Below are 12,244 nucleotides of genomic sequence, written 5' to 3' on the forward strand. Positions count from 1 at the left end.
AGCATCTGTTAAGCACCAGTTCATGTGTTGGAGTGTCCATTATCCATCCTCTACTCCTTTTTGATTAGGGGTGGAGCGTGGACATTCCTGCACTAATCAATTAACACAGCTACAGTACTGCATGCTAACTGGTTGGCACTGGAATACCACGTGAACCTTCCCACCTATAAAATGGGTGGCAGTAAGTGCATATGCGATAACATTTTTATTGGCCATACTACAAAAAAATACAAAAAGGACATTGCAGTAAAAATGGCCTTAGCATATAGGAAAAAACCCATGTAAGGGTGTGCATAGGCCAATTTTTGCCACAGCTTAGTATTTTTTTTCTGATTTTTTCCTCTCATCTTCTCTCCTTGATGTGGGCCACATAGACTCTAGAAAGGCTTTTTTTTCTATTTATATATGATGTTTTGTATAAGTTCATAAGATTATTAAGCCATTTTCTTTATCCTTTCTTTTGAATAGATTATTTTTAAAAATCAAATAAAAAAAAACAGTAAGGGAGTCTCTTACTAAACCGCGGTAGTGTTTTCGCAAGCCAAAAACGCTATCACGGCTTAGTAAAAAAAATCCCTAAATGAATATCAAGGATGCCCATTTTTGCACTAGACACACTTATGAGATACAGAACTTCGCTTACTCCCTGTGACCTGCAACTGTAGATTTGTGATTTTCTGTTCCTCTTCAGCTAGCTGTCTTCTGCCAAGACCATGTGTTCTAGAAAGCACACAGTCTACATAGATGTCCCAGAAAAGCTGTGCCAGATCCCAGAAGAGAGCCCCATGCTTCAAGTTCTCTGATGATTTCAGATAGATCATAAAGTCCCAGAAGCCACTGACAGTGTCAGAAATGCGTGGCTTCCTCATCTCCAATAGAATGGCCGATGAGGACTCCCAACACTGGGGGTCAGCCCGACCCAAAGCTAGTGGATCAATCTGACTATGGCAGGAGAAGGGAGTGATGCAAATTATTCCCACGAAGAGCAATGAGCAGATGAGTCGCATGCTGCAGTTTGGGCTTTTTCTACTCCCAGAATCTGTGCTGCTTCTGAAACATGAGAAAGAATAAAATGATAATTAATAGCAAGTGACGAAAGCATTCAGAGAATGGCTCATGATATTCTTTCTTTATTTTATTTCTTTTTGGATCTATCTACCACCTTTTTGAAGGAATTCACTCAAGGCGGTGTACAGTGTTAATAATAATAAAACATGCTGCATAAATATAATGAGAACCAGCTAAACAGTAGAAAAGTTCCAATGGTCAGTGGAGTGCAAGTATTAAGGCAAAAGAGCTATGAGTCACAAACCTGTGAAAACAATAAGGGTGTCATAGGATTAGCCTCGAGCTGGGTAGCCTTGTGTGAAACAGAGACAGAAAGTCTGTGCAGGGATAGAAAGAATGTTGCTGACATTTGTAGATAAGAAAGAACAGGCTTCAAAGAAAAGGGTTGCTGACGTGCAGGCATTGGGTGCAGTACAAATGTAAGTGAATATAAGCTGAGCAAAATATATGTAACCTAAGCAAACATATATCTCTGTATTACTGCTGATCATATATTGTGAGTATACTTTGCTTCCTGTATGATGTTCTCATACAGCTTCTGTCCAAGGGAGGACAGTTGAAAAAATAAAAATTATTGATTATTATTCTTTATAATAGGTGTCAGTTTCTTTGTTTGCACTTATATAAGGTGTAAATAAACAAATTGGCGACCGCGGCAGGACGCGGCTGCCATTGTTCTGATTAAGTTGTTGTATTGGTAATCATGTGACTTTATTCCTATGATCTTCAGAAATAGCCAGTCTGATCTGAGTAGGTGTTTGAAAGTTGTGCAACATAATCGTGAGTATATGCTGAAGCAAAGTTTTTAATAGTTGTAAAATATTGCTTTCTTATTTCTATACTTGTTTATTTCTATACTCCTTTTTATCTTTTATTTTCTGCTTTTATATTTTTTGGGTAATTTTATTATGAAGCGCTTTTGGTCTAAAGATCGGTCTCTTTGCTCTCCTACTGCAGAGGAGGGGAATGAGACTACCGATCCCTCTTATGTACTCTATATAGACAGTAGAAAAAATTGTTCGCCTTTAGTACACGTGAAAGACACTTTTCCTTTTGAAGCCTTGTGTGAAACAGAGACAGAAAGTCTGTGCAGGGATAGAAAGAATGTTGCTGACATTTGTAGATAAGAAAGAACAGGCTTCAAAGAAAAGGGTTGCTGACATGCAGGCATTGGGTGCAGTACGAATGTAAGTGAATATAAGCTGAGCAAAATATATGTAACCTAAGCAAACATATATCTCTGTATTACTGCTGATCATATATTGTGAGTATACTTTGCTTCCTGTATGATGTTCTCATACAGCTTCTGTCCAAGGGAGGACAGTTGAAAAAATAAAAATTATTGATTATTCTTCTTTATAATAGGTGTCAGTTTCTTTGTTTGCACTTATATAAGGTGTAAATAAACAACAGCAAGACTAAGTCAATCATAGGCAATAGGCAATTACAGCAATAAAACAATTTAAATAACAGTACAAGATATGGCATAGTTTGCTACATTACAATGTTAACACAATACAAAATAAAACATTTTAATAGACAGCACAGGGTGTAAGCAAAGATGGAACATATAGACAGATAAGATAGAGTAACAGGAATAATAAAATAAGGGATTAATTTAAAGAAAGTTGCAAATGAGTTCAGAAAGGTGCTTGAACATTATCTTAGCTAGGGTAGGAGTGGATAAACATGTCCAACAAGAGAGAGCAATAGGTCTACAAAAATACTCCAGGAAACACACACAATATCAGTTTTGATTAAAACTCAACATGTTTCTCACAAATACATCATATAGTGATCACTGAAATAAAAATAGAGATAAAAATTAACACGTGGAGGGGCATTAACACGTGGAGGGGCATTTTCGATATGACGCCTAAGTCTGAATTTGGACGTTTTACAAAAACATCCAAATTCAGAACAGGAAAGTAGGTCATTTTCTTTTTTTTTATATTTATGAAATTTTAACAACTTAAACAACTTAATTTCACTTGTACAGAAAAGTGCCTCTAATATTAACACAAACTCTTACAAAGTAATCCTCAAAAAAAAAGGTGAAGAAAATATAATTACACTCAAGTCCACAATATTGGATCCAAGACTTAATAAAGGTGAAATATAAGAGATTTTTTAAAGGAATATTATACCTGAAGTACACAGGCTAGACATATACTTTATGAAGAGCCTAATCATTCTCCTGATAATCTCTTAGATACCAAAAATGCTGACAAGTGAGATGATTCAAAGAAAACATATTTAACATCTTTAGAACGATACACTTACATGGATGTCTTAGAAAAAAGGTTCCACCCATTTGTAAGACCCCTGGTTTCAACAAAAGAAATTGCTTACGTCTACGCTGAGTATCTATTGACACATCAGGAAATAATTGTATCATAACCTAGGAACTCCTGAATTTCTACAAAAGAAGCCTTCAGAGGTAACGTTAGACTCTTTATGGTATTTAATCTCGGACCTAGGTAAGACTCTCTTCTCACAAACTGGTGTCCTTACACAGAAGCTTTCTAAGGTAGAGCTGAGGGTAGAAAAAAAATTAACAAGAAGCATAGGAGTTACGCTCGCGTATAAATCATTTTGATAAAGATCTTTCTACTGTTCAACATTTACAGACATCACTGGTTAAAGACTTGACTAATTTGAGATCCAAATGTGAAACTTTGAAAATTTTGTAAGGAGTAATAACCTTCGCTTCCTGAATTTTCCGAGGGTTCCCACAGTTAGGCTTCTGGAAATGTTGAAATGATATATGAAAGAAATTTGGGGGTTAATGGAAGAACAATTTCCTCCTTTTGCACAAGTCTATTATCTACCGAGGAAAGCTGAGGAGCACCAACAAGAACCTTTGGCTGTTTCCACGATATTAGAAACTTCTGACTCAGAATTAGCCACTGCAGCAACATTGGTTGTTTTGGTGGCATTATCTCCTGACAAACAATGGTTGTTGAGGATGCTCTTTAAAAATAGAGAGAAATTATTCCTAGGAAAGTAGGCCATTTTCAACAAAAAAAAGTCTATCTTTCCTTTTTGAAAATACTGTTTGGAAAAATGTTTTGTGATTTGGACGTTTTTATTTTTTGGTCCATTTTCAAACAAAAAACGTCCAAATGCAAAACATCCAACATAGAGGAGGAGTGGCTTAATGGTTAGTGCAGCTGGCTTTGATCCTGGCAACATGAGTTTGATTTCCACTAAAGCTCCTTGGGCAAGTCAAGTGCACAAGGGGCATTTTTGGATATGACGTCTAAGTCTGAATTTGTAAAGCATCCAAAATCAAAACAGGAAAGGTCATTTTCTACAAAAAAAGTCTCTCTTTTCCTTTTGAAAATGCTGTTTGGAAAAACGTTTTGTGATTTGGACATTTTATTTTTTGGTCCATTTTCAAACAAAAAATGTCCAAATGCAAAACATACAAAATACACAAGAAAATCCACAATAGAGTGAAACCATTCTCATGTTCTAAGTGTGGAAGTGTGGTAAAAGCTTTGGTTGTAATGTAAATCTCAAAGTGCATCAAAGAGTCCACACAGGAGAGAAACCATTTGCATGTATAGATTCTGGTAAAAGCTTTGGTCAGAAGGTAAACCTCACAATGCACCAGAGAATACACACAGGAGTGAAACCATTTACATGTCCTGATTGTGGTAAAAGCTTTGGATTGAAAGAAAGCCTCACACGGCATCAAAGAATCCACACAGGGATGAAACCATTTACATGCACTGAGGAGGTAAAAGCTTAAGTTGCATTGGGACAGATAATTAGGGAACGTACACACTTGCTATGAAGTATGGAAAAATAGCACTCTGGTATTTAGATATATGTAATGAGACCTTTTTATCTATAGATCTGAATTCAAAGCCCAAATCTAATGGTAAACAATACACACAAGGCTCAGATGTTATAAAATAAAAATAAAAAGCTTGGCATCAGGTAGAATAGTGGAAAAGTGACATCCCAGGAAAGCAATAGGGCATCCTTGGGGGCACTGCAGTGGACTTTATAAAATGCTCCCAGGTACACATCTTACCATTGCTCCCTTACCTTGTCTACTGAGCCCCCTAACCCCCCCCCCCCAAAACCCACTACTCCCAACTGTACACCACTACCATAGCCCTTACAGGTGAAGGGAGCACCAATATGTGGGTACAGTGGGTTTCTGGTGGGTTTTGGAGGGCTCACACTTTCCTCCACAAGTGTAACAAGTAGGGGGAGGTACAAGCCCGGGTCCATCTGTCTGAGTGCACTGCACCATTACTAGACTACTCCAGGGACCTGCATGCTAGTCTAATTGACCTGAGTATAACATCTGAGGCTGGCATAGAGGCGAATAGTGACCACTGGGAGAGTAAGGGAAGGTGATCCCCAAGTCCCTCCAGTGGTCGTCTGGTCATTTGGGGCACTTCTTGTGTGGAGCAGAGGAGTAGCATAGTGGTTAGTCCAGCAGACCTTGATCCTGGGGAAGTGGGTTCAATTCTCACTGCAGCTATTTGTTATAAAACAGGTCTAGCTCAAAACATCTAAGTTTTAGTCTTGGACGTCTTTGTTTTGTTCCATTATTGCTGATAGACGTCCGTGTCTTAGGAACGCCCAAGTCCCGCCTTTAACGCGCCCCTGGCATGCCCCCTTGTGATTTGGACATCCTTCTGACGGACTGCAGAAAAAGACATCCAAAAAGAGGTTTCGATAATACTGATTTGGATGTTTCTGTGAGATAAATGTCCAAATGCTGACTTATGCCTCTTTTTGGGCATCTATCTCTTTTGAAAATGAGCCTGCAAGTATCTTTAATCAACACTAGTGTTCATTTGGGCCCTCAATATCAGTTTACATCTAGGCACTTCCATTCACACCTGCCATGGACCTGACATACATGGAGGCACCTAAATATATTTTATATGTTCTTTTATATTTTCACATTGGTTTTATATATAATTTTGATTAAGTTTTGATGTAATTTGTATTGTATATTTTTTTAGATTCCTGAGCCAGGCCTTTGGCTGAAACACAGGCCCCTGTTGACTCAGTGGATACATAAAGAACTGGACCTTAAAGTGTTGTTTGTCTATTTTTTTGGCACCTTTGCTGTGGTTGTACACTTGTGCTATTTGTGAGGGTCGATTCATCTGTGTTCTTTGTGTGTTCTAAAATACCGACTTAAGGATGTAAGTGCCAGAATATACACATTTATATCAGCCAGTTTAGAAAAATGCATGTGTATTTTTTTCCAACATGGTCACAGAATTCAGTATGCCTTGCAGGGGCGTAGCTACGGGTGGGCCTGGATGGGCCCAGGCCCACCCAGTTTAGCCTCAGGCCCGCCCAGAAGCAGATCCTTACCGTGACCATCTCCCACCCCTGCCGCAGCGCTTTATTTAATGTTGTGGGCGCTGCTGTTACAGTTTCCCACCCCCGCGGCGGCGCTTTACACTTTACCTAACAGCAACGCTACAGATGCAGCGCTGACGTCCGACGTCCTGCTCCGGGGCCTTCCACACTGATGTAACTTCCTGTTACGGAGGAGGGACGCAGAAGGCCCCGGAGCAGGACGTCGGACGTCAGCGCTGCATCTGTAGCGTTGCTGTTAGGTAAAGTGTAAAGCGCCGCCGTGGGGGTGGGAAACTGTAACAGCAGCGCCGACAACATTAAATGAAGCGCTGCGGCAGGGGTGGGAGAGGGTGAGGAAGTCAGTGGGGTGCTGCATGCTGGCCCAGTAAGGGGAGGCAGGGAGGGGAGGGAACAGAAGGGTGCTGGACTTGTCAGGGGCAGAGGGTTGGAGGGAAGGGAGAGAGGTTTTGGGATTTGCAGAGGGGAGGTTGGAGGGAAGGGAGAAAGGTTTTGGGATTTGCAGAGGGGAGGTTGGAAGGAAGGGGAGAGGTTTTGGAATTTGCAGAGAGGAGTTTGGAGGGAAGAGGAGAGATTTTGGATTTGCAGAGGGGAGGTTGGAGGGAAGGGAAGAGGTTTTGGATTTGCAGAGGGGAGGTTGGAAGGAAGGAGAGAGGTTTTGGGATTTGCAGAGGGGAGGTTGGAAGGAAGGGGATAGGTTTTGGAATTTGCAGAGGGGAGGTTGGAGGGAAGGAAAGAGGTTTTGGGATTTGCAGAGGGGAGATTGGAAGGAAGGGGAGAGGTTTTGGGATTTGCAGAGGGGAGGTTGGAAGGAAGGAAAGAGGTTTTGGGATTTGCAGAGGGGAGGTTGGAAGGAAGGGGAGAGGTTTTGGATTTGCAGAGGGGAGGTTGGAGGGAAGGGAGAGGTTTTGGATATAGGGGGGGAAGGAAGGGGAGAGATGCTGGATATGCAGGGGGGGGTGGAGGGAAAGGGGAGAAGTGTGCTGGATATGCAGAGGGTTGAAGTGAAGGGGAGAGGTGCTGGACATGTATGGGGGCTGGATGAAAGGGAAAGAGGTGCTGAACATGTAGGGGGGCTGGATGAAAGGGAGAGAGATGCTGGACGTGTGGGGGGGGGGGCTGAAGGAGAGGTGCTGGATATGCAGATGATGATATGCAGAGGGAAGGGAGAGAGATGCAGGGAGAAAGAGCCAGATGCATAAGGGGAAGGAAAGAGAGGAAGAGAAGCTGGTTGGGGGGGTGGATCAGAGAGGAGAGGGACACATTGGTGTGGAGGAGGGAGAAAGGGGACATAGGGAAGTATACAGATACAGGAGATGATGAGCATTAGGTGGGAGCATGGGGACAGGGACACAAATGTGAGATGCTGTATGGGGATGGCACGTGGGCACAGAGGGGTAATGTCTGACCAAGAGGGGGGGGGAACGGGGATATGGAATAGAGATAAAATGCTGGACACTGGAGAGGGGGGTATATGGACACGGAGGGGGGGAGAGATACCAGACAAGGGAGAGAATAGGAACGCAGAAGGGATATGCTGGGCATGGGGTGCATAGGTGCACAGAGGAATGATGATGGATGAGGGGATATGAACACAGGGTAGATAATGAACAAGGAAATATAGGAAAACAGAGATGGGAGATGGATGATGGACATGAAGAAAGAAGAAATGTCAAATAGGAGACCCTGGCAAGTGAGTTAAGAGAAGACAGAGGGAAGCAGAAACCAGAGACTGGGACCAATATGATTTGAGAAAAAACGACCAGACAACAAAAAGGTATAAAAAAAATATTTTATTTTCAATGTTGTGAATATAATATGTTGGATTTGGAATGTACATCTTGCCAAAGTTGATGGTAAACATGGCTGGGGTGCAGGAAAGAAATCTAGGAAAGGACCGCAAAGTCCATTACCAGGCTGCGCCTTCAGCTTCCAGCATGCAGGCTTTCTCTGGCCAAGGAACCAAGCACAATTGCCCTAGTTGCATCCCCTAACACCATCCCTGGCATGTGCCATCTTTATATTTTGCACAGGAGCAAATGCCTTTCTTTCTTGTTTCTCTGGTGTTGTACTACATGCAAGGTCTAGTTTCTTGGGGTTTCCGTTTAATTTATATTTCTAGAGTTTGTGGTCACTTATTCTGTATTTGGCATTTGTGTCTTGTGTGTGTGACTGAGGTATTCTGTTAGCATGAAGTTTCCATGTAGCATTCTGTAGTAATTTGGCTTGTTCAGCTTTCCTGATAAATGTATTTGTATTTTAGGGCCCTACTATAATATTTAAGGCACTTCTTTTTCATAGGTAGGATCTTTGGTTTTGGAAGTTAGTGTTGGCATGGTAGATTTGTTCTAGGTTCTGAGTGACTTTTGTTTTATAGATTTTTTTAAAGTTAATTTATAATATGTCTGTAATTGAGATTACACTAGAAAACAACATTTCTTTATATGATGAGTTTTATGGAGAATTGTCCTTGCTGTGCTCTGTATCCATTGTTGGTGGACGGCCAGGAGGTTCTCTGGATGCAGAATGTGTTTGGCTTCAATACCATATATGTGTTGGAGGACCATGGCTCAGTGGGGCTGAATAGTGCAGTCTGTTGTACTTCCCTTAGCTCTAAATTGGCTTGCAGCCACTGAAGCCTGCACTGCAACCCTCATTGAAGTTATGGGGAGTGGGGTAGGGACAGAGCATGGGTGCATCAGGTTTGCTGTTTTTTCCTTTTTCAAAAAAGTTGGCAACTCTAGTGCCCACCCATCCAACCTGTTGGCCCACCCAAAAATTGCCTTCTGGCTACGCCACTGATGCCTTGGACGGGGTTTGGGGGGGGGGGGGGATAAAACACTGGAGGACTTAGGGGAAAACCATTCCTAATCCCTAAACTAAAAACTAAAACTAAACTACAAAAAATACTTTTAAACCACAACAATCTTGTGGGATCTGTGTGGTTTACAGATAAAAAGAGGACCAGGCATACCTGGGAAAAACAATAAAAATCAGTAATAATCAGTGGTGTAGTCCTAAATTGGGTTTGTGCCTTCCAAGGTATTCTGTTTTGGCTGGCAGGGGTCCCGAAGCACCACCAGCAGAAGCCGTCCTCCAGCGCTGTTTGCCACTGCACTGCCTGCCTTGCTTCCCCACCCCTCCGTGTGCATGCTCAGTTTTAGTGAAATTCAGCGTGCACGCCACTGGGTGAAGCAGGGCAGGTGGCATGGCAGTGAGCAGTGCTGGAGGAAGACTTCTGCTGGTGGGGCTTGGGGACCCCCCACCAACCCAGGTATGTGGTGTTGCGGCAGGGGCAGCAGGGAGTGGTTCAGCACCCCCTCCCCCTAGAACAGTGCTGGGCAGACCTCTACGGTCTGTAAAAGGCAAGGACAAATCAAACTCGGGTATACATATAAAGTATCACATACCATGTAAATGAGTTTATCTTGTTGGGCAGACTGGATGGACTGTACAGGTCTTTATCTGCCGTCATTTACTATGTTACTATCCTGCTTATTTTTGAAGGAGAAGGGTGGCCATCTTCCGACACAAATTGGGAGATGGCCGGCCTTCTCCTAAGGCCGCCAAATCGGTATAATCAAAAGCCGATTTTGCCCGGATTCAACTGCTTTCCGTCGTAGGGCCGGCCAAAGTTCAAGGGGGCGTGTCAGCAGTGTACTGAAAGCGGGACAGGGGCGTGGTTAACAGATGGCCGGCCTCGGCCGATAATGAAAACAAGAAGGTCGGCCCTGACGAGCATTTGGCCGACTTTACTTGGTCCCTTTTTGTTCATGACCAAGCCTTGAAAAGGTGCCCGAACTGACCAGATGACCACCGGAGGGAATCGGGGGTCACCTCCCCTTACTCCCCCAGTGGTCATCAACCCCCTCCCACCCAAAAAAAAAAAATTAAAAACATTTTTTTGCCAGCCTCTATGCCAGCCTCAAATGTCATACCCATCTCCATCACAGCACTATGGAGGTCCCTGGAGCAGTTTTTAGTGGGTACTGCAGTGCACTTCAAGCAGGCGGACCCAGGTCCATCCCCCCCTACCTCTTACACTTGTGGTGGTAAATGGGAGCCCTCCAAAACCCACCCGAAACCCACTGTACCCACATCTAGGTGCCCCCCGCTACCCTTTAAGGGCTATGGTAGTGTTGTACAGTTATGGGTTTTGGGGGGGGGGGGTTTTGGGGCTCAGCACATAAGGTAAGGGAGCTATGCACCTGGGATCAATTTGTGAAGTCCACTGCAGTGCCTCCTAGGATGCCCGGTTGGTGTCCTGGCATGTGAGGGGGACCAGTGCCCTACAAATACTGGCTCCTCTCACGACCAAATGGCTTGGATTTGGCCGGTTTTGAGATGGCCGTCATTAGTTTCCATTATCAGCGAAAACCAATGGTGGCCATCTCTAACACCGGCGATCTCTAAGGGCGGCCCAAATGTTGAGATCTGGCCGGCTCCTACCGTATTATCGAAACGAAAGATGGCCAGCCATCTTGTTTTGATAATACAGTCGGGTACGCCGCTTTACGGGGCCGTCATTAGAGATGGCCGCCCTTATAGATGGCTGCCTCCATTCGATTATGGCCCTCCACGTTACTTATAAAAAAACACTACAGTACCTTATAATACCAGTACACTTCCTTTATGCATCAAGTTAACTGGGCACCAGTCTGAATATCAATCAGCGCCCGGTTAACTTCCAGGTTAGTGCATGCACCTGGATATTCAATGCCGAGAGCATGCATGCCCCAGCACTGAATATTCGGGGTTAGGTCAGCCCAAAGCTGTGAGCAACGTACAAGCCATTTAACACCGTGGGCTGAATATTACCCCTTAGGAGAATACCTCACAGAAGCTACATGCTAGCAGAATACTGTATTTTGGTCGCATGTGCAAAACATAGACAGACCCTCAACAAATACTACTACTACTACTTATCACTTCTATAGCGCTACAAGGCATACGCAGCGCTGTACACCAAACAGGGGGATAAAAGGGTACAGGGCAAGTGAGTAGTGGAAAACAAATAGAAAACAAAAGACCACAGATCAGAACTGGAAACTTCAAGAAGTCAGACTCTATATGCACAGCAATCCTAGACAAATAGAAACTGAAATGCAAGCTATCAGAGATACACATTTCATAAAGCTGACATATTCTAATAATAAAATCAGAATAAAATAATTTTCTACCTTTATTGTCCGAGCATTTTATTTTTCTGTTTGTTTTGGTCCAAGTGTCTCATTTCTGCTTTTCTCTGTTTTTCCTGGGTCTCATGTCCATTTGACATTTCTTCTCTCTCCATGTTCACCATCTATCTTCCTTCTGTGTCCCTTTGTCTGTTCTGTCCAGCATCTCTCTGTGTCCTTGTCTCCATCCTTCCCCCGATGTTTAACATCTGTTCTCTGACATCCCTATCCCTCCCCTTTGTCCAGCATCAACCCTCAGTGTCCTTGTCCTCTATGCTCCCTCCATGCTCGGAATCTCTTCTCTGTCCATGTCCCTCCCCATGTCTACTCTTTATTCCTCTTCTGTATCCCTCACCCTGACATCAGCATCTCTCTTTCTCCCCCCACCCGCAGTCCAGCATCTCTCTCTCTTCACCCACTCCCTTGTTGTCCAGTCTTTCTATGTCTTTTCCCTCTGCTCCCTCCATCCTCCATCCAGCATCTCTTTCCCTCTCATCCTCTTCCCCATCTGATCTCTCCTTCCCTTCCCTCAAACCCCTGCTAGGGGAGTTCAGAATTTCTCCCCCTTTCTTTCCCCTCTTCTCTGGGTCTGGCATTTCTTACTCTTAATCCCACTCCCAAGGTTGGCATCTCTCTCA

General features: G+C 43.3%; 1 protein-coding gene across 1 annotated transcript; it reads right to left on the reverse strand.

Annotated features, from left to right (window-relative positions):
* Nucleotides 1-608: 608 nt before the first annotated feature.
* FAM237A (family with sequence similarity 237 member A) lies at nucleotides 609-1,007 on the reverse strand. Its single transcript, XM_030210827.1, has one exon. The coding sequence runs from the start codon at nucleotides 1,005-1,007 to the stop codon at nucleotides 609-611; it is 399 nt and encodes a 132-aa protein (XP_030066687.1).
* Between the last annotated feature and the right edge of the window lie 11,237 nt (nucleotides 1,008-12,244).

This window comes from Microcaecilia unicolor, chromosome 7 (assembly GCF_901765095.1).
Source record: "Microcaecilia unicolor chromosome 7, aMicUni1.1, whole genome shotgun sequence".
NCBI classification, from domain to species: Eukaryota; Metazoa; Chordata; class Amphibia; order Gymnophiona; family Siphonopidae; genus Microcaecilia; species Microcaecilia unicolor.

What these genes read in the sequence shown, in the direction of transcription:
- FAM237A (XM_030210827.1), bottom strand. Translation starts at nt 1,007, where the DNA reads ATGCGACTCATCTGCTCATTGCTCTTCGTGGGAATAATTTGCATCACT.